The sequence below is a fragment of the Amblyraja radiata genome, chromosome 16 (genome assembly GCF_010909765.2).
Source record: "Amblyraja radiata isolate CabotCenter1 chromosome 16, sAmbRad1.1.pri, whole genome shotgun sequence".
NCBI classification, from domain to species: domain Eukaryota; kingdom Metazoa; phylum Chordata; class Chondrichthyes; order Rajiformes; family Rajidae; genus Amblyraja; species Amblyraja radiata.
The window spans coordinates 17,598,558-17,624,577 of NC_045971.1; the positions used below are offsets into that span (position 1 = coordinate 17,598,558).

The window sequence follows — 26,020 nt, forward strand, 5'->3', positions numbered from 1 at the left end:
ATACAGTGAAAACATTGCAAACTTCCTATTGATCACTATTGAGATCGCTATACCTACTTTAGGAGGGAGCTAATATGAAAAAAAATCATTCTCCCCAGGAAATATACCCAGGAAACATCACCCATTCATGCTGCCTGAGTTACTCCAGCTTTGTGTCTATCTTCAGTTTAAACCAGCATCTGCAGTTCCTTCTTAAACATATCTATTAAACTTAATACCCTTTTGTTTACAATTGCTCTTTATAAAAATCTGTAGAGTGTAATGAAATTGATGGAGAAAACCTTCATATATATTATTTTTATATCTAGCAAGGTCTCCAATAAACAGCTAAAGAAAACATGCATTAAATTGATATTTATAAGATGATGATTGAAGAAAGTCCTTGCATTGATAATATTGCATTAGCATTCTATTAAGATTTTATAGAAACTTTCAGAACTCATTTAAAGAAAGATGTAACTTAATAACACACAAAGTATGCTAACAAGCCTCCACTCTGTTGTGCAAAAGCAACATAGACTGTGCCGGAATTTGCAAATTAAACTTTGTTTGCATTGTTTCACTGACAAGAATATCCATCACTATCAATGCTTGGTACACAAAAATGCTGGAGAAACTCAGCGGGTGCAGCAGCATCTATGGAGCGAAGGAGATGGGCAACGTTTTGGGCCGAAATCCTTCTTCAGACTGATAGGGGGTGGGGCGAGAAGAAAGGAAAAGGAGGAGGAGCCCGAGGGCCGAGGTAGGAAGGGAAGGAGACAGCAAGGGTTAACAGAATTGTGAGAAATCAATGTTCATGCCACCAGGATGCAGACTCCCCAAGCGGAATATGAGGTGCTGTTCCTCCAATTTTCGATGTTGCTCACTCTGGCCGAGAGCTAGGAGGCCCAGGACAGAGAGGTCGGATACGGATTGGGAGGTGGAGTTGAAGTGCTGAGCCACCGGGGGGTCAGGTTGAATTGGAGGAACAGCACCTCGTATTCCGCTTGGGGAGTCTGCATCCTGGTGGCATGAACATTGATTTCTCACAATTCTGATAAACCCTTGCTGTATCCTCCCCTTCCTACCTCAGCCCTCGGGCTCCTCCTCCTCCTTTTCCTTTCTTCTCGAAACGTTGCCTATCTCCTTCGCTCCATAGATGCTGCTGCACCCGCTGAGTTTCTCCAGCATTTTTGTGTACCTTTGATTTTCCAGCATCTGCAGTTCCTTCTTAAACACTATCAATGCTTTCTCTTTGTCAAATCTGTTCAATATTCGTGGGACAAGATGAAAAGTTAAGATAAGCCGAGCTGACTAGCAGATCAGAGTATTTAACGATGGAGCTGCTATTGGAGGATATATCAGAAAGCTTATATAATATGAAAGCATAGCGTGGCTTGAATGGTGCACCTATAATACATGCTGGTGGAGTGGAGGAGGTGCTGTGTAATAAATCAGAAATTCAGGAAAGTCATCTTGCTCTCAAGTTTAAGTTAATAAAAAGTTTGGACTAGGTGTAGTTTAGTTTAGAGATACAACGTGGAAATAAGCCTTTCGGCCCACCGAGTCTGCGCCGACCAGTGATCCTCGTGCACTGGCACTATCCAACACACTAGTGAAAATTTACAATTTTTACCAAACCCAATTAACTCGTAGTCAGGATCGAACCCAGGTCTCTGGCAGTACAAGGTAGCAACTCCACAGCTGCGCCACCGTGTTGCCTCTTACACTTAGTCATGTTCAGCAATCAGATACTTAGAAGAAAACAGAAAATTAAATTAGTTTAGCCTGGTATTGGTCGGCATGGCTTTGTGGGGTGAAGGGCCTGGTCCTGTGCTGTGCTATGTTATGTTCTATTAAGCGCATTGATTCCCACGACTTTAGCAAATAAACATTTAATTTCCACTGAGGACATAATATCTGGATAGTTATTGGGGAAATTGAGCAAATCCTTTCTGTATCAGGCATTGGAAGGAGTTCAGAATATTCTGGAATAAATAGGATATTTAGAACTGCAGCCAAGGCAAAAGGTTGAATAGAGTGGACTTGTTTTCTCTTGAACAGTGGAGACGTCTCTGCTCAGAGGGCGGTGGAGGCAGGTTCTCTGGATGCTTTCAAGAGAGAGCTAGATAGGGCTCTTAAAAATAGCGGAGTCAGGAGATATGGGGAGAAGGCAGGAATGGGGTACTGATTGGGGATGATCATCCATGATCATATTGAATTGCGGTGCTGGCTCGAAGGGCCGAATGGCCTACTCTTGCACCTATTGTCTATTATCTATTATATATTGTCTATTGAGACCAAGGGTATGGGGTGTATAAAATGACATGCCTAGGTAGATTAAAGAAGGCAACATTTACCTTAGTAGAGCGGTCAGAAATTAGGGGACACGATTTTAAAGTAATTGCGGGAAGAATCAAAAGGGGGAAGAGGAAAGAATATCAAGACCCCTGGAACATACGGTCATTATTGTCATGTATACCCACTGAGGTACAGGTAAAGGCTTGGATATATTTGCATGCTATCCAATCAAATCAGATAATACAATCAAGCCAAACTAAAGTACAATAATAGGGCAAAGCGAAAGAAACAAGAGTGCAGAATATAGTTCTTCGTATTTAGCGCACCAGTTCCAGAGACAAAGTCCAATGCCACAGTGGGGTCGAGGCAAATCCTAGCTTATGGAAGGACCGCCAAAAAGTTTGATGACAGAGGACAAGTTGCTGTTCCCGAGTTTGGTGGTGCATGCCTTTGAGCTCCTGGATCTTCTGGCCTATAGGAGTGGGGGAAATCTTGCCATGTTTAGAAATTACTTGGATATGTACCTGAAGAGACATGGCCTGGAGTTCTAGACCATGTCATAAAAAATAAAATTGTTTGGTAGCGTTTTTTTGGCAAACATGGACACATCAAATGCCTTTGTGTCACTAGTTGTCATTCTTTAGTGTTTATTCCTCAACCAATGAACAAAAACAAAATCAAAAACTATGTATTGGTTAGTTCCTTTGTGCTAGATTTGACAGCATGCAGACCAGCTGCCGAGACTCTCCCAAAGACAACAGAAGCGGCCACAAAGTTTTAACCGTTTTCCCCTCTGATTCACTAAACAAGCTCAAAGGGAGCATAAATACTATTGCACATCAGTTGGGTAGGTTGGCCCACCCATGCCATGTGATGAATGCCAAGATTTCCTCAGCAAAGACAGATTCCTTCATGACATTACATGTGATGCTTCATTTACAGGACAAGTCCTGTACCTATTATATATAAACATTTCTATTTCACGTTTTGGCTGTTTCTGTAACAAAAAATAGTGGCACAGGCATCATCGTGGAATTTGTGCCATTTGAAAGCAGGAGAATCTTGCCAGGGTTCCGTGTTAGTGGGTGATTTGTTGATTTCATTTCACTTCGAAAGCAAGGAGAAAAGTAAATTGTTGGCTGTGGAAATGATTTTGTTTGGGTCAGCTCTGCAGCACTAGTGAATTTATTTTACAGTGACATTCCAGAGTGCTTAAAGGCAATTGTAGTTGCCATGGTTGCAGTTGGAATTTAGTGACGATAAGGCCAGATGCACAACTACTTTGATTTATTTTTAAACTGCTTTTGGCTATCAGGAATGTGGTTTAATACAGTAGATGAAAGTCTTTATTTGAACAAGTGGGAAGGTACTCATGTCTAAAATGTTTACAAAATTAAAAAGTGCATCTTATTTTCTCTTCTCCACTGACATTGCCAAGTTTTCTTCTGCATTCAGCACCATATTTGAACCCAAAAGGTGGAAAGATGACGTGCCTCCACATCTCAGCCAAGGTGCGAAGCAGCTGCTATGAATTCTGCAATGGGCTGTGCAGTATAGAAGCACTAAGTTTCACCTTCCTTCACCCCTCAACATGAAGCGTTTGGTGGTTCTGCACAATTGAACAATGCAGATCAGAAACATAGAGGGTAAATATAAGCATAAGCCAGTGTCCCGCACACTGCAGTATGCTGAATAAATCCAAGGGCTCTATGACCATGGACAAAAATCAGACATGCAGCTAACCAACTGCTTTTCAATTCCTTTATTGTTCTATCCCCCCCCCCCCCCTCCCCACTCCCCTGGTTTACTTTTCTGGATTACTTAAGACAGAAGGGACTGCACTGCAAGTGTTGGAATCTTGACCAAAAAAACCCCCCAAAGTGCTGGAGGAACTCAGGCAGCATCCACGGAGGGAAGGGACAGATAATGCTTAATCCGTTTGAAATAGTATCCCCACCCGAAACATTGTCTTATCATTCCGCCCACCGATCAAGTTCCTCTCTGGATTATAAATCTGGCTATAGTAAATACATGACCAACTTTACTCACTATGTGCGGAAAAATGCAAGGTCATTTACTTCAGTGCATAAAACAGAAAAGCAACGTAATTTCAAGTGATGAGAAATTGGGAAATGTGATGTCTAAAGGTCACTGAAAGCTAACATGCAGGTACAACAGGCAATTTGTAAGGCAAATGGTATGTTGGGCTTCATGTGAAATTATGTTAAAAAAAATCATGTTTATTGCATCTACATGGGGCATGACAGCCTTGGTCTCCTTACCTTACATGACTTGCCATAGAAGGCGTGCATCAAAAAATCATATTTTCCTGGAACCTCACCACTGTTTGAGGAGAGACACACATGCACGCTGAAATAATTTTTCTGAGTTTGGAAATGAAGGGATGCGCATGTAGAAACTCACACAAGGGGGGGGGGGAGAGGGGAGAGAAAGAATGTTAAGGTCTCAGACTACAAGACATTTTTTCTAATCACAGGTTGATGAATCGTTGGATTTTTTTCTCCCACTGAGAAGGCTCTGTCCAAGTTCATTCAAAAGGGAAAATCAATAGATTTCTGGATATTAAGGGAATGAAGTTAAGGTAGGAGATTAGCCCTGACCTTGATGAATGGCAGAGCAGGCTCAAGGGACCAGATGGCTGACTCCTGCTCCTAATTCTTCTGTTCATTTATGTATTAGTTATCCTGAACCAGAAAAGCAGCAAACTGCTCCAGCAATTTATTTCTGTGGCAACAGCCACAATGCGATGAGACTCAAAAACCCAGTCTTGCTGCATTGATCAAATACATATTCATCATCCCAAAGAACACCTGCCAGAACCAACATTCATTGTCCATATTTACTATACCATGAGTGAAATACTAATTTATAGTTAACTTGTACAAAAGAACTGGATTATATATACATGATATAGTCTCGAAATCTGATGATTTAGTTATCTTTCTTGGGAATGAGAGCAATCTACCAAACTTGCTTGGATCCAAACTTTGGCTTTAAATGGTTTTTGCCCCCATTACTCACAAGTTTGATTGGTAATCGAAAACTCTTACCTCTGCTCATCCCAGTGAAGGAACCATAGCAGCAAATCTCATACTGGCTTAACAGCAGCTGAGAAATAATTAAAAACAAATGTTAGTCAAAAGGTGACAACTTATGAAAACCAACAATATTTTAATATCAATGGAAATATAACTCGTGCAAAGCCTTTTCACTTGACATTACATCACACAAAGCTACATTGGAATATCAAGAAGGAATATCAAGATTGGACAAACAGAAATTTCCATGTGAATGGACGCAATGATCTATGAAAAGAAAGTCAGGGAACAGATTGGAGGAGCTGGTTCTTAATACAGTAGCACATAGGAGTTGACAGGCAAAAGGCAGAAGCGTGATGCACAGCTGAAGAGATGTTTTTCCAGAATTTGTGTTGGGCAGTCCATGAATTTTAAATTGTTTACATTCAGCAAGTGGGGATCCAAGAAACAAAATGGGTAATGGGCGCCCGGGATATTCAGAGACCATACAGATTTAACAAACGTTTATGAAGAGTGAGAGGACGATGGATAATTGAGATTAGAAGTAACGAAAATCATGGATGGGAAGTTCAGAATTGATCGTGATGTACAATGTGGTAGAGGCAGCAATAAGTCTTGGTGATAAAGGAGTGCGTAAAACCAACATTTTCTTAACATAGTAAACTAGGATTTGCTCATCTGACTTTAGAGAAAACAGACTGCTGATTCGTCAATAAGAGGAAACAAAACCAAAATATTTAATTATCTCCATTGGTAATAAATGGGATAAATATATTCTTCTCAATCCAATCTATTTTGTTAACATTTTATTACAGAGTCTGTTCTAAAGAGACAATGTAATAGTAATAATCCAGTAATTGTGGGATAGACCTGCAATAAAAGTGTTACCAACTCACGATTTAATCAAGAAACCGCAATAAAATTCTCCAGTTATTTGCTAATAACTTAGCAATCCATTTTATAGCCTCAAGCGTAAATTGCATTAAAATTGTTATCATTAATACAACTCTTTAGGGAGCTTTAGCAAGCAGATCGCAACAACAATTGTTTTGCCACTGATTAAGCCACATAAGTGACTGGTCTAAGATTATATTGGAGATGATCTTCTGTAGGCCACATATCCAAGGCCATCAGTTTAGCAGGGATTTCTTCTTGAGCTTCTTGCAATTCTCTTAAGAGTTGGCAACGAAACTACAATTTCCTGTGCACACATTTCACAGAAATAAAAGCAGGACAGTTTATATTATTCCAGATGCCAATTAATTGCTCAGCTATTTTGTAAGAAGAAATTAAAATAGTCAATTGACAAAAAGTCAGCAGAGACAAGTTATCCTGGGAACTCAAATATTTTAAACTGGAAAGCAAATACTTGCCCATTATAAAAATATGTTCTCTTGAAAGAAAGACAAAATAAGGAAAAATGAGCACATGACATTACAAGTCAGTGTTCTTACTTCTGCATCAGCTGTTTTCCTTGCTATTCTTGGACCGTTGTGGTTTCTTCCATTGATTACATCTCCTCGCACCTCAAACTTGAGCTGAAAATATTAAGAAAAATTGCAGAAGTTGCAGATTTTTCTGTTCAATGCCCCATTTCAAGTGCTATACATCTCCAACCATTTCAACTTTAAAATATGTATGAGACATAAAAGAGCACCAAAGTTAATATCCAGGTTTTGCAGTTTAGAAAATTATATCCAGCTCTGCATTTTACTGTGATGGCTTTTCCCCAAATTAAAAAAAGGGAGTTTGGATACATGACAGCAATATAGAGGCAGTTTTGATCAATAATTCAATCCGGCCTTGTAGGTTCTAGGTTGAATTAAACATTTTCATCAATAATTAAAAAAACTTAATATAACCCTAAATCTAAATTTAGGTGCACTTTAAATTTTTTAGATATAACTCATTTGCAGGAAATTAATATTTTGGTCAGGGTATTCTATTTAAATTTTGGGATTAATATACAGAAGCCTAAATTACTGATCATGAGACAGTGTGAACTCCACCATGGTAGTTTGGGATTAAATAAATCTGGTTGAAGCAGCAAAGAGTAGTAGGGTGTGTAAAACAATGGACGGTTCAAAAATGTCCAGTTTACCAATTTCCTTCAGGGAAGGAAGTCTACCATATTCATACAGTCTGGCCTTGTAAACAAAACCAATGCATCCAACCTATAATTCCCTTTGAAATGGCCCAGTTCAAGGATGGGGAACTTCAGCACCTGCTTAAACCGCAACATTCAAATAATTACCCATGTGTAATAATTAACACGTTCATTCCAAATTGATAACTAAGCAGACTTTAAAAAAGATCTTACCTCATCAACTATTGAGCCCTCTCTAAAACACTCAATGATCCCTGAAAATAAATGAATACAATTATTTTCCAAGTTTAATACAATATCAGTCTCAGCAACACCAGGTGTTTAATAATAATAATAATTAGTGTTTAATTTTAGAGCCATTTATGGTTTTACAAAGCACATCGGTGACGCTAATCTTCAATCAGCATCTTAAATTTAGACCAAAAACTTTAGCAATGTTCCGGAGAAGAGAGTTCTTATCTAGTACAACTCTGCAGAAGGGCTGTACTGTCAGGTGACAAAGGAAGTGTCCACGTTTCAGGTGGAAGGTTAAACAGAGACCCTTTCAGATGAGCACAAGGAATATAGTGCAATACTTGCTACAACAGCACCCTTTAACCAAAAGAAAAGCCAACAAAGTAGGTGAGCATCTTTCTTGTGCTACTTTATAAGTATTTTTTTCCATATACAATGGAGCCCTTTATTAACGATGCATGAAGGACATGCAAGTTCTATCTTTCGTATGTGCATTCCCTTCTCAAGGTTCTTCATTACTCAAGAGTTACTCAATCAGCAGTTTTTTTTCTCCCCAAGATTGGTCACCATCTTATTTTTGTTGATAAATCAATTTCCAACACTGTGGCGGCTCCCAAGGGTCGCGCCATCATAGCTGTCGAACCCCTCGGCACGGGAGTGGTTCAATCCGGAGGCGGCCCTTAACCAGAGGGTTTAAAGGCAGGCATTCGGACTGCTCCTAAAGAGGACTAGGCCTCATCATTGGCGGAGCTCGTGTACGGGTCGCCACTCACGGTGCCCAGGGAGTTTGTGCCGTCGGCGCCGGGGCAGCAGGGAACACCCTCATCCACCCTAAAGCGCCTTCGCGAGCGAGTTGGCAGGCTCGCACCCGTCCCGACGTCCCTCCATGGGACATTTCGCCCGCATGTGCCATCAGCCCTCAGGGACTGCCCATACGTTTTCCTGCGCCGTGATACCCACCGGACGCCACTCCAGAGGCCGTACGAGGGCCCGTTCCGGGTGCTGGAACACGGGCAGACGACTTTTGTGCTGGACATGGGGGGCCGACCGGAGGCTGTGTCGATTGACCGGTTGAAGCCGGCGCACCTGGACATTGATCGTGGGGCCTCGAGGGCGCCCCCCTTCACGGCTCCCTCCGCCTGTCACTCCACCTGTCCTCCCGCCGGTCCCTCGACCATTCCCTCGATCTGTCCATCCACCTATGCCTCCGCCAGCCCCACGATCTGCTGACTTCCGCACGTGGGCCGGCCGGGTCATGTGCCCACCGGTGCGTTTCGTGCCTCGGGTTCTGGGGGGGGGGTGGTCCTGTGGCGGCTCCCAAGGGTCGCGCCATCATAGCTATCGAACCCCTCGGCACGGGAGTGGTTCAGTCCGGAGGCGGCCCTTAACCAGAGGGTTTAAAGGCAGGGGTTTGGGTGCCATCTTTCTCTCGTTTGGACCTCCCTACAACCGGGAGGAACATAATTAAAGGTGCCTCTCAAAATACTTGACTCCTCTCTTCCTTTTTGAGACCCACGCACCACAACACCATGATTTGGGACACTGTACTTACACTGATAACTGACAACCCATCGCCTCCCTGCTATTCCCATGAAGTACTTCAATGTCCTTTCACAAACAAAATCTGCATCTGAAATAACAATGAGACATTAAAGATTGCACTAATACACCAATGCAGCTTTGGCAAAAATGTAAACCTTTAAAAAAATTACAGGATTTTCAATACATATGTATATTCAAGATTTCTTCCCCATTCACCTTAGACATTCTATCAAGTCTAATCGGGAATATAAAGAGTAGGAAAATGAAGTTCAAGCCTAAGATCAGCCATAATTTAAATGAATGGAGGAGCTGCCGAGAGGAACTTAATGCTTTATAGATTATAGATCTCCATTATTTACAGTATTGTACTTTACCAACTAGCTCAACGTGTCCTGTGCTGGAATCCTTAAGCAGAACACAGAACCATGCAGCACAGGAACAAGCCCTCTGTGCCGAATGTGATGTCAAGTTAAACTAATCTTCTCTGCCTGCGTGTGATCTATATTCTTCCACATGAATATGCAGGGAATGGAGGAGAATGGATCACGGTTGCTGCGTTTTTAAATTGCACAAAACTATCTGCAGCCAAGTTGCTTTTTCAATGCCTTCACATGCAAATCTGCAATACATTGGTACCCCTAGAATAACCGGAACTTAAACAAAAATCGCGGGTTTTTACAATTGAAAATCACTACAATTGCGATGTGAACCGTGAAAAAAAAAGGACAAATATTTTAACAAATTATATATATATTTTTTTTAAAGTTGCAGCTTAAAAAAATCTTCTCATCTACATTCATATTTTTATTTATAACCATGTGAGTATAACAGGAAAAATGCTCGGCATTTTTGTTTCATTTGAAGGGGCAGGAATCTGGATGTAGGGGGAGTCGGTTACTAGAGTGGATGAAGCTCCCGAGCAGCAAAAACACTGGAAGTCAAGCAGGGAAACTGGGTCATTTCAGAGCTCTAATTTTAAGCTCCTCTTCTTTCTTGAATGCAAAATTATTGAAAAAAATACAAGATAAAATAATACTCCACCTGTTTTCATGATGACATGGGTTGTACTGGGTGAAAAGTTACTTAGAAATTCAGCCCCCATTTTTTTTGTAAAAGCTTCAATCAATTGCTGTAATCAGAAAAGTAGCAAGATCAATTTGCATTCACGCCAAGCCTTTAGAGTCAGTTATACACATGCAAACAACCTGCCAATCTTATCCATTGTGGGGTCAAGGAAAGAGCGTTCATATCGCGGCCCTGTTCTCACCAATCTTTCCACCACCACACACAAGAAGCACAAGACAGACATCATTGTATGCGGATGCCGAGAAGCGTGTTCAGCTCTGGCTGAACAACTTCTAATCTTGTGTGTGGACATGACAAGATCTTTTTCATGGTGAACGTTGGTATACTGGGCTAGTGCCATTTGCCTGCATTTGTCCCATAGCTATGTAAAGCCAAATTAGCCCACTCTAATGTCAAAAAGAGAGTTAATTATATAGCTAAGCCCAGCCTTTTGTACAATCACCTTTTTTTAACGGATATTCAACCATGAAACTTACTGCTAAACATGGAAGCAAACCAGAAATTACTTTTCTGGGGGGAAAAAGATGAACCATCAGGTCTACGCTTAAATAACTCAAGATGATCAGGTGATTGACAAACCTGATGTCTCATTTACAATGGCATTTCAGCAATGTACTGAATTCATCTCTACATTTTATTGGATAGACACAGTAAGCTGGAGTATCTCAGTGGGTCAATTTTTTAAATATATAATTCAAAAAATAAGTCAAATTGAAAAGGAATAAAGTGGATTTTTGTTCAAAGATAGTGAAAACCCAGAGGAAATCCTCAGGTGTACAAATTAATGAAATTGTTGGTGGCCGCTGCAATGAATTTGAATCATTTTTGAATGCTAACAGCAATGACTGGTGGGTTTTGTAGATAATTACTAGTGGTTTAACTGGGATACTCCATCAAAGTCCGATCCCCGTCACAAATGACATTAACACATGAATGGAGTCCTGCAATGTCATGGATGTCAAACTTCAGAATTTTTCTCATTGTGTGAAAGTAGGAGCTATATTTAATGCAGTGTCCTTATGTTTTTTAGTTACAAAAATAGGTTTTGCTATATCAAAGAGCAAAAATATCAGCACGTGTTTATTCACACATAGTCATCAGGCCAAACACTTACAAATTCCAGCTTTGGTCCTCTGGCTTTGCTGGTGTATGTATGGGCTTGGTGTGGAAAAGGAAGGGGTGTATGGGAGAGTCAACATGACGCTACATCAAGGTGAAGTGTACAATCTTCCCATAAAGGGTGAAGTTGGAAATATTAAATTAATGGGCTGCAAGCTCCAAAAGCATGAAAAGCCCCACCCTGATCTGCTTTTAACCTGTTTAACTGCAATTTCACTAGTTCCAAAAGGGCCCGTGTATGTAGAATTTTACATAACCGTCACATTTTGGAATGGATCTGTTTCGCTCTTAGTGTGGACAAAAAATGTGGGGCGAAATAAATAAGTTACGTTGAAGTAGAGAAAAAGAATAAAGTGAGAAAATATATTTTATCTCAGAAAACCACCAAGTTTAGAAACAGTTTCTTCACATTAATTATCAGGTTCTTGAACAGAACACAATACTAACCTCAGCAACTCTAATCTTCTATGGATTGTGTCTTTGGTTGCACTATGGACTTTGGTTTAGTACTATTATAGTTACCTGATGTTATGGTTATTAATTTTTATTATTAGATATTATCTGAGCATTACTGTGTTAATGGACCCGTTAAGCTACAGCAAATACGAATTTCACATTTGTTTGCACATATAGCAATTAAACACACAAATTTTTATTTTATTTTTTCTACGCTATGACTGACAAACAATAATCTTCTATGGAAATGAAGCATTAATTCCTGCCTGTACCTCAAACAGTTTATAATTATCATTTTACAACCAGATATCTTTTTAGATGGTTTGGCAGATGTCAGTAGTAAATTAAAAAGCAGGATTGGATTTGGCAAAATAAACCTAAAGAATAATGTTGATTACAATTAATTTCTTTGCATGCACAGAAATTTAAATTGGTTTCTCTTAGCAAAGGATTAAAGTTGGTTTTAATTTGGAAGCACTTTCAACTTTAATTTTACTTCAATTTACTAAAATGTTGGGCTAGATATATTGCGCTAACGATGAACCTTAGATACACTATCAAAAAAATAACCAAATGTCCTCGGGTCATGCAATTTAAACAGCAAATTTTGTTAAAGCTTGGTAAATGGCACAAGTCAATTATTAGTTCATTTTGCAGTCAATTTCATTGGAATATCTTCAACAATTGAGGATAATAACTGAGGAAATTAGTTTGCAGGAAACTGCTGAGCACAACAGTAACAATAAGCAAGGTACACAAAATTGCTGGGGAAACTCAGCGGGTGCAGCAGCATCTATGGAGCGAAGGAAATAGGCGACGTTTCGGGCCGAAACCCTTCTTCAGTCTGAAGAAGGGTTTCGGCCCGAAACGTCGCCTATTTCCTTCGCTCCATAGATGCTGCTGCACCCGCTGAGTTTCCCCAGCAATTTTGTGTACCTTCGATATTCCAGCATCTGCAGTTCCCTTTTGAACAGTAACAATAAGCAGCTGGATTAACGGGACAGCAGAACTATTTCTAGGTTACATGCTAACCATTAATTCAGGTCCCTCTTACGGCCAGGTTCATTATTTCATCTGTCAGTCAACGCAAAGATTTGATCAAAAGGCAGCAATTGATTGATTAAAAGATACAGCAGGGAAGTAGACCCTTTGGCCCACCAAGTCCACGCTCACCCTTTCACACTATTTCTATGTTTTCCCACTTTTACATCCACTCTCCACATACTAGGGGCCAATTTAGAGGGGCTAATTAATCTACAAACCGACACATCTTTAGGATGTGGGAGGAATCTGGAGGTGACCCACGCGGCGAGGGGGAGAACGTATAGATTCCACTTGGATCCAAGGCAGAATCAAACTCGGGTCCCTGGTGCTGTGATGCAGCAGCTCTGACAGCTGTGCCACTTTTAAAATTAAATGGAAGAGTAAACATAAAGGTAGAAAAATTATTGACTTTGCTAATGAAACTGAATATCTAAATTGCATAGATTACTTCACCTTTTACATAAGTATTAAAATTATTTTAATTTAAGCTTACACTTTCACGTCTGTTCAACCCTGAGGCCACAAAGGACATTTTTCTGTGAAATATCGAAAGGTTGCTCATGGCGTTTGAAATTTTGTTGAAAACAGGAGAAGAAGCACGAGAAGGAGAATTCTGCTTGAAGCTTTCGGATATTGGCTGACTGTTGGCTTTCTCGTCTTGGGATTGCGGCAGACTCAGACTGCCAGTTGTTCCTTGTTTATGTTGCAATGCCATCCTGGGAGACTGAATAGAAGTCCTTTCAGCTGGTACCAGGTCACACTCCTTCTTTCCTTGACTGCCCAATTTCTGAATCAGCATAATGTCTTGCAATAACATTGCATTACCTGTATCAAGAATAAACACATTGTTGACAATGTTTTAAGACACAAGAACTTGCAGGATTTGGACATTTTTCAAATATCAATGCACCTTCGTGGAAGGCAAGATTGGGCAATAAATGCTTAAGTGCAATTTTTGTATTTTGTTTAAGAAAGATTGACAATTCAAAGTATTTAGTTTGCACAGCACCTAAAAAGATCCACGAGACAAAATTGATTCACATACTGTAAACCATTTTCCAAAGAAGGGTCTCGACACAGAATGTCACACATTCCTTCTCTCCAGGGATGCTGCCTGTTCCGCTGAGTTACTCCAGCATTTTATATTAACCATTTTCCACTATTGGTCTGAACTCTGTTTTTAAAAGAGTATATTGGATTTTGCAGAATAATGGTGTAACATTAAAAAATGCCCCTTAATTTTGTTGAACAATGAAATAAATATTGCAGAAAAGTTGAGAAATGCAAAGGTGAAATGAATTCAGACTCAAACTCAGCTGGTCAAGAGACTCGCATTATTTTAGTAAATACTGCAATTACATGACCGCTCCCAACAGTGAGCAGCAGTAAACAAGGGCTTCTAGCTTTACCCATGCTCAGATTTCAATATTCACTTACTGTTATAAATGGATGGAGCACACTGCACTTGAATTGGACTTGGTTCATAAGGGGACTTCCTGAAACATTTCATCTTGAAGATCTTGCCAAGACTAAATATTATTTTCCTAGAATTTTAATCTACATATTACGCAGTAAACTTTGTTCCACTATCAATCTTTGAAATCACAAATGAAAAAGTCTTCTTTGTAATGAGAACATTGCATGAGCATTTCCTGGTCTCAAGGGGGATTGCCAGGGGAAAAAAAGTACAAAGAGAACGATGGAAGGTGTGCAGAAAGGTTATGTGGGTCAATGTCTGTGGGTCAAAAGAAACCCGAGTTCTGTCAGACCCAGTGCTTTTTGTGGTCTATATTCACCAATACCTCTAAAAAGTTGAGCATTATTTTGTTTTCCAGCAGCATGACATGAATGTTCATCAATGGTACGTCTTACCACCCTTTAGCCTTCAAAAAAGATCAGTACTGGTCAGAACTATCCTGAAAGCTCCTACCCAATGCTAACCAGCATAATCCACACATTCAGTAGAAGTGATGATTGAAGGTCATCCCACCGAGTATCAAATCCCCAGGTATCCATTTTCACAACCGTAGGCATCCTCAAATTATGACAAACAGCGAATGGGTCCGCTAATTCAGACTGAAAGCAGATATTTATCAGTCTCATCTCACTGGCATAGCACCCCTTATTGCCTGTTTGTCCTTTGCTCAAAATACCTACATATTCAGGCCAACTGAAAATTTGCAGCACAGATATTCTTGTGAATTAGAACAATTATACTTCACAATTATACTATTAGTTTACTTAGTTGCATTCCCATGCAGAACCTTTCAGGTTATACCAAATGATCAGTGGTAGCTGCGCTGAATGTTCAGTTTTGCACGTGATATATCTTTTACCAGAAAAATACCTTCATTCTCTAAGTCGGCTTGTTCTTTCTTTCCTTTTATTCTTTTTGCACTTGAAGGCTCTTTCATTTCCTCTTGCCTTGATTTAGAAACTGCTTCAGATTGGAATTGATGAAGCAAGCTATCCGCTTCTTGAAAGTTTTCTGGTATTTGTCCAATTTCCAAATCCATTAAAGGTTTTAGACTATTGTAGAAGAAAAAATTAAGAAATAAAGTTAACAGTAACTGGAATCCACAAGTTTGTACAGACAAAATTAATACTAGATAATGCTCTTATATATCCGTGGAACAAAAAGTGAATATGAAGAACTTCAAGCTTTTCTCTTAAGAAACCTAAATGTATTCTCAGCAATATTTCAAAGAAATATATGCAATATGCTACAGCCATTTGTATGACAAGAATATCATAAAGTGCTGCTACTTGCATCATTAACATTAAAGGATAATCGCAAGGAGACAACAGAGCTATCATCCAATTAATAACAATCCCACATATTAAATTCTGTCATTCAGATTCAGATTCAACTTTAATTGTCATTGTCAGTGTACAGTACAGAGACAACGAAAGTCATGATACAGTATTTGCTGTGAAAATTTAGCTTTTTATTATTTTGAAATATTATAACATTCCATTAAAAAAAAATGTCATATGACAAACCACGATTTGAAGCAACCCGTTATAAATAGTTCAAACAATATTTAATCAACCCCTGGTCAGACAGCAACCAACCCACTATTAAACTGTATGCTTAAATTATATATTTTTTAAATTGTCAACATGTGGTGGCGCACAGTAATCATCCAAACTTTCAGGATTGGTCTGCATCTGACAAAAGAAAGTTTACGGTTGTTACTTGAAAACCAAATCAACATCTCTGAAGCATATGGTTATGATTTGGTCTATTTGAAACCATACTAAGTTTGAAAATGGATAAGTAGAAAAAAGGAACTGCAGATGTTGGTTTACCCAGGAAAGACACACAATGCTGGAGTAACTCAGCAGGTGAGGCAGCATCCCTGGAGAATATGGACAGGTGACGTTTTGGGCCTCGACAGTTCTTCAGATTGAAGACAGAAAATGGATATACTCTATTTTTAATTACGGGATATGATTGTAAAAATCATGTGGGAGTAGATTTAAGGCGAGAGGAGAAAGATTTAATAGGAACCCGAGGAGCAATTTTTTTCACACATAAGATGGTTGGTATATGAAACGAACTGCCAGAGGTGGTGGTTGATACAATAACATTTCAAAGACACTTGGACAGGTAAATGGATAGGAATGTTTGGGAGGAATATGGACCAAATACTGGCAGGTGGGACTAGTTTAGGTGGGGCATCTTGGTAGGCATGGACAAGTTGAGCTGAAGGGCCAGTTTCTGTGTTGTATGACTATGATTGATCACAGTATTGGTAAAAGGTAGAGTTCAGCAACAGTTTGTGGTGTGGAGATAGTCAGGATGATGGAAAATGGGAATAATAGTCACTTCAAACATTTCAAATTCATCACCCACATGTTGTTTCTTTAATTAGGAATTCAGTAATTAATTTACAATCTTGGTTGTTGGAACCTTACCATTCAGTCTCCTCTTTGTTCACATGTGTAAAGGTTATGCTTGTGTTTAGCTGTGGTTGAGGTCCTAAGCCCTCAGTTGTTGGAAGACATTTTGATTTGGTTTGCAAAATCTCAGCATCCCCCAGGGGAAAGGCAGCAGTAACTGTTAATATAAGAAACAATGGGTTTGCAGTTATATATTTTTGGCTATATGTGCAAGTTACAACATGGAAGTGGATCTCTCAGTCCAATGTGCTGACGTTTATGGATTATGGTCTTATAGAAACTTACAAAATTCTTAAGGGGTTGGACAGGCTAGATGCAGGAAGATTGCTCCCGATGTTGGGGAAGTCCAGGACAAGGGGTCACAGCTTAAGGATAAGGGGGAAATCCTTTAAAACCGAGATGAGAAGAACTTTTTTCACACAGAGAGTGGTGAATCTCTGGAACTCCCTGCCACAGAGGGTAGTCGAGGCCAGTTCATTGGCTATATTTAAGAGGGAGTTAGATGTGGCCCTTGTGGCTAAGGGGATCAGAGGGTATGGAGAGAAGGCAGGTACGGGATACTGAGTTGGATGATCAGCCATGATCATATTGAATGGCGTTGCAGGCTCGAAGGGCCGAATGGCCTACTCCTGCACCTAATTTCTATGTTTCTATGTTTGTTATAGCTTTAAACAATGCTGCAATTTTGGATTTGCTTGAAATTGTTTTCAAAAATTAAACATAGAAGAGTACAGCACAGGGACCGGCCCTTTGGCCCTGTGTCTGCGCCAAACAGGATGTGAAGGTAATCTAACCTCATCCGCCCGCAAATTGGTCCTGCCCTGCAACTGAATATCTGATGAAATACAATCCATAAATGCTGCAATTGGTTTATGACGAATTAAATGGCAAATCTGAAAAACAAACTCAAGTGCTTCCCCTGCCATCCATGCAGCATTTTGTGGTTGCTCTTTAGTTCACAGCTTCCACAAGAACTTGGTGCCTTTGTACATCAATAGCTTCTTGCCAAGATTTTTCTTTGTCAGAGATGAAAGTGATGCAGGGAGGTGTGGCAACATCAATGGAAAGATGAGGAATGCTAGAGAGTTTGGATTCTCACCAGAACCGTGGTACCATAAGACAAGCACACCAGGAGGCAATCTTACAGCAACAGTCTTCAATTAAAGGCAATGTTTAAGAAAGAATACACTGACAAAGTTAGGGGTAACTTCACAGAGAAGTCACTTTATAGGTAAGAGTTGGAGAAACTGGATGGAACTTTATTTTGTAAGCAAATATAAGAACAAGATAATTAAATCATACATTTATGGACTTGGACCCCATAAACCCATGGTTACCTACTCCAGAACAATGGTAGTGTCAAAAATCATATACACAACTATCTGTTGATTTAATTTAATTGATTCTATATGCAATTTAACTGACATTACCAAAGTGTAAATGTATTAAGTATCTTCAATTATTGAGCAACTGGTGACACCATTTGTATGAGGAGACGATACTTTGTGCATTGGTGGAATCTAAAAGACTGTCAGGCAAGGACAGGAGTTTGTTTGGTTGTAACGCTCTTGTGATTGTAAACCATGCAGACACTTGCTGAGGCACACACTCAAATAATGTTCACTTAGGCAAGATACTGGAGGGAGAATAGCAGTAATAGAGCCATATCCAGTGAGCAATCAACGCTCTATAACAGAGAGGGAGAAAGTATACAATAAGTAGATCAACTTCACTGTGCATAGATGTAAATAGTGCAAGCTGAACAATGGCAATAGATCACACACATGAAAGTTGATTGTTGGAGTACAGAGAACATTTTTCCTGCTGTATCAGTGGTGTCAGTAACGTGTGCAGGAGCTTTGATCTGCTATCATTGTGCCATCCTGGGGATAGACCCGACTAGAGACTAGTCTGCCATTTAATATGATTCTGACAGACCCGGTACCTAGAGTCCATGTCATGCCCAATCCTCACTGTCCTAAACTACATTATCAACCTTAAATATACTCAGTGAATATCTACAGCCTTCTGGGACAGAAGTGTTAAACCCTTACTGTAAATACAAATTCTCATGGTTTCAATACAAGATGGCCAAGACGAAATCCTGAGAACATGCCTTCATGTCATGAACTTGCCAGAAACACAAATTAGCTTCTGAGCATTGAATCTATCAATCTCTGAGAATCTTTTACATCACAGGAGGCAAAACAAAATTCTTCTGAATTCCCACGAATCACACTCAATATCTTTGTTTCAATCTATGGAAACATCATGGGCCTCACTACTATTTGATAAAGCCAGGACTCCAATGTTACTGTATCCTAGTTCCTCTCTATCACACTGATTCTGCTAAAATCTAGGTCGGCGACCTAACCTATGAAGTGACAACTCTTGTATCACTTTTGTCTTTTAAAAGGCAAATCTCCCGCTTTCACATGCTCAATATTGTCTGCAATGTAGACAGTAGTTTAACTCTTCAAGGAACAGGCATATACAGAAAATGTGATTGCTACAGATATGTATGCAATTGCTGGGATGTGATTTAATGTCAAAACTGATACTTAGAGATTTCTTGCAATCATTCTGATATATGCGTGTGCACACTTTTTATTTTCACACCAAATTCCCACAATAATGTCAGGTTAAATCACAAGAAATTCAACTTTTAAACTGGTTGGTTAATCTTAGTTTCAGTTTTGCTGAGCTAGCTGGAGGCTTCATTAAACTGAATAGAAATTGGCATTGAGAACCTGCAGTTTAACTACAGAGCACAATGACTAAACTATGTTTAATTATAGGCTTAAATACTATTTTGTGGAGAATGACTTCAATTTAACTAGTGTCTAAGCATAATGAATGGTGCTTCATTCTATTACGCTTAACTTTTCCATTACAATGAGCACGACTGCTTTTTATCTTGAATGCACCTATTCAAAAAAAAAAGTAAATTCAGCAGATTATACAAAGAATAATGACATACAGTTAGATATTCCTTGGTTTCAAATAAATCTTGGAAAGATGAATTTTCAAACCTGGACTCTTGATTGTTCTATATTATATAAAAAATGTTAAATTCACACCACAAACTCCCCATACCAAACAATAGTTTCAAAAAGTTCTCTGATGAATCAATCTATATAGATCTTTCTTTTATTAAGGCTATAAGAATGATTATGTTTTGAGTAACCCAATTTAATTCACAAGCCACTTTGCTCTGTTAATATTCAACTTGTATAAATGTCAGAAATATAGGAACAAAAGCCAGTCGCTAATAAAAACTCTCAGCATCTGCCAACGTTTTAGAGTTTTATTTATGGTTTAAGAACTTTACCCTTTTCTATCAATGATCTGTTTGTTTTCTCTTGGTGTTGAAGGCTCTTTGGACAGTCTTCTTGATGGTTCAATGAGAGTAAGTGTTCAGCATCGTGGCTTCCATGTTGATCCAATACTGCCTCAAGGACAGCCATTTCACGCTCAAGTTTCTTTATGTTATTCTGCATTGCATGCTTTTGCTTCGGAAGGGTAGGGTGATGGTGAAACAAAAAAGTTAAATTGAAAAATATATTACTCTTGCGTAAAAACACATGCAGAGCACCAAATAAAAGTCAAATTTTAACTTTAAAACAATGAAAACATTGTGATTATAATACTGTATTCGTAAATGTTTTTTTCCCATACAAAGCATGTTTCTTCACAACAAAATAATATTTTAAACTCATTACCATAGCAATAATAGAAACTCTAATGTTCACCAAAAATTTAAATTATTTAAAGGTACAAAGTGATAACATAAACATTACAAACGTTAGACATGTCTATTTACAACATCAAGCTCACTCCTAAACAGTCACATACTAACTCAACCATGGGTTCTATCCAACTCAACATCAGAAAGGTGACATGCTGCAGATCAAATTTCTCTGGGAAATTTCTTTTTCACTCTCCAAAAAAGGCAATGTAGCAATAATTCTTGGCCACATATTAAACATAACAGCTTATATTATTGAACCCTGACCAGTTACATTCCACAAACATCACAATGCTCCAGCTTCAGAAACCATAATCTTCACAGCATTAAATTACTTGTTTCTGTTCTGTTTACGCTTATTTATCTTGTTCTCTTCACCAGACACTTAACCAGCATGAAAAACAGGATGTTGCTTCAGATGACTGTTCTTGTATTCCACCCCACTGATCAGCTGCATGGAAAAACATTGCCTCCAATCCAAGGCCTTGCTTGCTCTCTATTCAGCAATTTTGTAAATGGTGCGAGATAATTTAGATTCTGGCAGCAAATTTCATCATTTTAATTTTATATTATTTATGACAGCTTCTAAAGTTTTATGGATAAAGATCCATCTGAAGCTATAAACAATTCCTGAAACCCTCTATGAATATTAGCACAGAAATTCTCAACATATTTCACGAGGCACTGTTCCAGGAATGCTAAATGCGTACAGGCACAACAATGCAGAAATACTCTGGTGAACTCTCTTGCAACTACATCCTGTCTTGGATCACCTTGACAATAAGAATACCCATGTCAGGATGATAATTAATTGAAGGCCAAGCTGTAGGTAATGGCAGAATACTGTATAACAGGGGTCAGCAACCTTGTTGTGCATAGGGGCCGGGTCCCATGTCTGTGAGCGCTTGGAGGGCCACATCTATCGCCGTAGTTAATAAACTTTGACATATTTATATATTTATAAGAAATATTATGTCTACTGAACATAGCAATTAGTTTGAGACACTGGTAGTGAAACTACCCTCAAGATCAACTTCTCATTTATTGTCACTTAATCAGTGAAATTTGAGTTACTGGATTTCCCGGCAATGAAGACGCACCCCCATTTTGAGTTGCTAAATTTTGAAAAATGGCTGGTGGGAAAGGATCAAGGGTTTGGTTTAGTCAGTAGAAATGAAGATGTGAAACTCCTTCAAGGAGGCAATGAGGACTCCATCTCCGCCTGTCCCTCAGACCTGTGCGGTTCAGGTCTGAGGGACGGGGAATTCCTGGCTCAGGGAGATCACATAACGGGGAGAGAGAGAGAGAGAGAGCCCGGGACAGAGCAGCCAGCCTTCCGGCCAGTAGCTACCCGCCAACCACCACCTCCACCGGTTGCGCCTGTGCCGAAGGACACCGTGGCTAGCTGGCAGGCAGAAGGTGCTAAGATGGTGGCCGGTTCCGCTGTCTGGTCCCGGCGGTCGCTCGCAGCCACCCGGGCAACTGAGTGAGTGAATGAGTTGCTGGCATGATCCACGACCCATCCTCCTGCCCTCCCCGCAACTTTACCCCTGGCGCCCAAGCCAAGTTTGCTACATTGTGCAGCCCAGGCCGTGCTGACCCAGGCCAGACTCCCCGCACGTTGTGGTGAGGAACTAGTCCTCCCCCTCTCCCCCACCCCCAGCGGCCTTTTACAGCCACATCCCACTTCACACAATTCCAGGGTCGAAGGCATGGCAGGTTCTGCGGAGCAGTCGCTACGAGTGGCATTGCTCGGCCAACTCCACTTAAATTGTGTTAATCTTAAACACAATTTAAGATTAACATCCGCTCAGCGCTCGGCGGCTCCGCCATTGCGGTCGCCAGCGCAGGTCTCCTTGCGTCTGAGCGCCGCGGCCTCGGGGGGTACCGGAGATGATGGAAGTCGGCGGGCCGGATAAATACGGGAAAAACAATACGCCTGCGGGCCGGATGATTTTGGGTTATGGGCCCCAGGTTGCTGACCCCTGCTGTATAAGCTCCTTCTTAGACTTCTGGATCTTGGCCTTAGGCTCCAATGAGCCATCATTTACCCCTTCATCTAACACCATCAAATTGCTTTTTTTACTCCTACTTCGTACAGAGGAAAGCAATCTCTGCAATCACCTTGCAATAACAAGTCCCACATTTGAACCTCCTCTGTAACGAGTTTAACCAGAATTCTCTTTTGGATTTTTAAAGTAACAAATCGGAAAGTACTGCCAATAGTAACTTTATAAACATGTAAATACATATGCAGAATAACTGGAAACAAAAGTACTTAAATAATAGGGTAATCTTTGCACGCGATCATTGTTATCTGGTAGAATATATCAGAATTTGATAACAGATCAAGGCAAATCTAATTCTTAGTTTAACTGCAAAATATATGCAAGGAAGAAGTAAAATCAGTTAATTTTCCACTTCCCCGCCTGTCCACCTGTCCTGAATTAACTGCAACAGGAGGTGCAATAATTGGGCCACTGCACCAGGTTACAGAAAGGGGGGCAATTTGTGGAGCAATCAGTTGGTGTTTTATATGTCAGATTATTAACAGATGTATGCAGAGATGAATGTACGGTTCAACACAACCTCGAGCCAGACAGCCTGCTGGCATTCAGCATTAACATTCAGGAACACCAGCGACTAGAGTGAGTTACCAGACACAGCCAGCAAGGAAACTAATTGGCTGAATCTCACCAAGTTTTTCCCTTGTGCTGAGCAATGTGAAGCCTTAGACATCAGTGCTTCCAGAGATGAAGCCCAGTATTCAGTCCTAAAGTCTCCCTGGATTTAGGCTGGGGTCAAGAGAAGCCTCTCAGATCCTTCAACATTTGAAACTCCATTGATTTTAATGAAGGCATCCACATCCGCACATCAGGAGTTAAAAGATATGCCATTTAAAATTTTTTTAAAAAGTTACTTTTCTTCAGTTTAATCGGTTTTTAAAATTTAATTAATTTCCCCCCCCCATTACTTTACTTCAAATTTTAAGAGTTTAAATGTCAGTGATAATTCATTAATATATTTCACTGTAAAGCACCATCTGTAATAGCCCTGGAGCCAATTCAGGGTGGATTTTGTAAACTAACCATCTGTGGTTCAGCCCCTGTTCTGTCCACACCACTGGATCCAATAGTCTGAAGGGCTAATGAGATATGTAGCCAGATGTGGATGGTCAAGCATCAATGACAATTCTGGGTAACAGGCACAGCTCTGCACAATCCTACCCAGTATCTTCCGGTCAGCATGGATAAAAGGTTAAAAACTATCATTGCAGCATTTCCGGACTTGGATGTTATCCACATGAATAACCCAATAGATTATTAAAATTTAATTTATTACATCGTATTCTAATACATTTCCCAGTGAACCAGGTAAGTTTGAAGGGAGTGGGCCTGGGTCTCTGTGCATCTCTCTGCACTTAGATCCTTGATTTAGTCATCAACAGACCACAGTCTGTTCGAATTGGCAAAAACACTTCTTCCTCAATAATCAGTACGAGAGCATCTCAAGCCTGCGTGCTCAGCCCCCTGCTTTACTCACTGTATACCTATGACTGTGTAGCCGGACACAGTGCAAACTCCATCCTCTAGTTCGCCGACGACACCACCGTTGTTGGACGAATTACAGATGGTGATGAGTCAGAGTGTAGAAGTGAGATCGATCGGCTGACCAAATGGTGCCAGCACAACAACCTGGCTCTCAATGTCAGCAAGACCAAGGAACTGATTGTGAACTTTGGAAGAGGAAGGATGAGGACCCATAAACCTATCTATATCGACGGGACGATGGCGGAGAGAATCAAAAGCATCAAATTCCTGGGCGTGCATATTTCTGAAGATCTTTCTGACCCAGCACACTGATGCAATTATAAATAAAGAGCATCAACGCCTCTACTTCCCGAGATTACAGAGATTCGGTATGTCGGAGAGGATTCTCTTGAACTTCTACAGGCGTATTGTAGAGAGCATGTTGACTGGTTGTCTCACCGGCAACTTGATTGCACAAGACTGCACAAAGTTGTGAACACTTCCCAGTCCATCACAGGGCTACTCACCATCGAATGGATTTACCGGAGTCACTGCCTCAAAAAACCAGCCAGCATCATCAGAGAACCACACCACCCTGGCCACACACTCATTTCACCCCTGCTCTCGGGAACGTACAGGAGCCCGAAAACTGTAACGTCCAGGTCCTGCTTCTACCCTACAGCCATTAGGCTATTAAACACTACAACCTCAAATAAGCTCTGAACTACAGAGACTACTATTATTGTTTGTTTGCATCTTACGTGTACATATGGTTGTGTATGCACGTGTGCGTGTATACACACACTGAACTTGTTTTTCCTCATTTATTATATTGTTTACAGTGTACTACAGTTTACATATTAAGAATTTCATTGTTCTATCTGGGACATATGACAATAAAACACTCTTGACTCTCGAGCAGATCAGAGGGGAGCGCAGGAAGCTGGGTTGCAGGATATAATACCAACCATTACCTGATGAACCACGTACTGAATCATCAGATTTCCGAATGGTTGGATAGTGCATTAATCAGACTTTTACTGCATCCAAATTATTAAATTATTTAAATGTTGGTTATAGAACATCTTTTGTGAGAGAAATAGAGGGCAAAACACAGCTAGATCAATAAATTCCATCGATTCCTACCAATCTAAACATCTTTTAGGCTTTGGTGCTTACAATGCAAAATAAGCCATTTCAGATCCTTTCTGCGATGCAGTTTTTTCTACGCAGTATTAAGGATCGTCAATAATTTTGCAAGCAAATACCTTATTTTGCAAACTCTTGTCTAACAAAAGAAGTGTTGAACTTTGCAGCTGGAGATAAGCAACCATTAAATTAACTAAAATAAAAAAATGAAATCAAACCATTATTCCAATATTTTACACAACTACCCTGCAGTCAACAAGTCTAAAAAGCATCACAGTTCAAATGATAAGAACACCTATGTGAAGTCGTTATTAATTGGCAATATTTGTTTCATTTTGTAAACAGTTACATTTAAAAAAGCTCTTTTGACTTTGATCCCAAACTAAAAATCAGCATCATACCTGCGTCGTGAGAAACTCGCACTCTGGAGAGAAGGAATCGCCCGTGTGGCTGGCATCACTGTCGTAATGTGGCACTGTTCTTCCTTCTGCAAGTCAGAGTTGGAATTTTATGATCTAAATTTCTGACTAGGACAGACAATAGGGTGGTACAGTGGCACAACAGTAGAGTTACTGCCTTATAGCATCAGAGACCCAGGTTCGATCCTGACTACGAGTGCTGTCTGTACATTCTCCGTGACAGCGTTGGTTTCCTCCAGGTGCTCCGGTTTCTTCCTACATTCCAAAGCCGTGTAGGTTTATAGGCCAATTGGCTTCATAAATTGCCTCTTGTGTATAGGATGCAAAACAAGGATAACAGA

The 26,020-nt window shown here is 40.1% G+C and overlaps 1 protein-coding gene across 1 annotated transcript in view; it reads right to left on the reverse strand.

Moving 5' to 3' along the window:
* The window catches only part of brca1 (BRCA1 DNA repair associated), a 75,374-nt gene that overhangs the window by 6,038 nt on the left and 43,316 nt on the right, over positions 1-26,020 (reverse strand). The window contains exons 11-20 of the mRNA XM_033035262.1: positions 25,662-25,747; positions 20,165-20,345; positions 16,849-16,990; positions 15,275-15,456; positions 13,421-13,752; positions 10,264-10,351; positions 9,233-9,310; positions 7,660-7,700; positions 6,794-6,877; positions 5,352-5,409 (exon numbers count right to left, since the gene is read on the reverse strand). Of these exons, the coding sequence (XP_032891153.1) occupies positions 5,352-5,409; positions 6,794-6,877; positions 7,660-7,700; positions 9,233-9,310; positions 10,264-10,351; positions 13,421-13,752; positions 15,275-15,456; positions 16,849-16,990; positions 20,165-20,345; positions 25,662-25,747 (1,272 nt within the window). The remainder of the gene's footprint in view (positions 1-5,351; positions 5,410-6,793; positions 6,878-7,659; positions 7,701-9,232; positions 9,311-10,263; positions 10,352-13,420; positions 13,753-15,274; positions 15,457-16,848; positions 16,991-20,164; positions 20,346-25,661; positions 25,748-26,020) is intronic.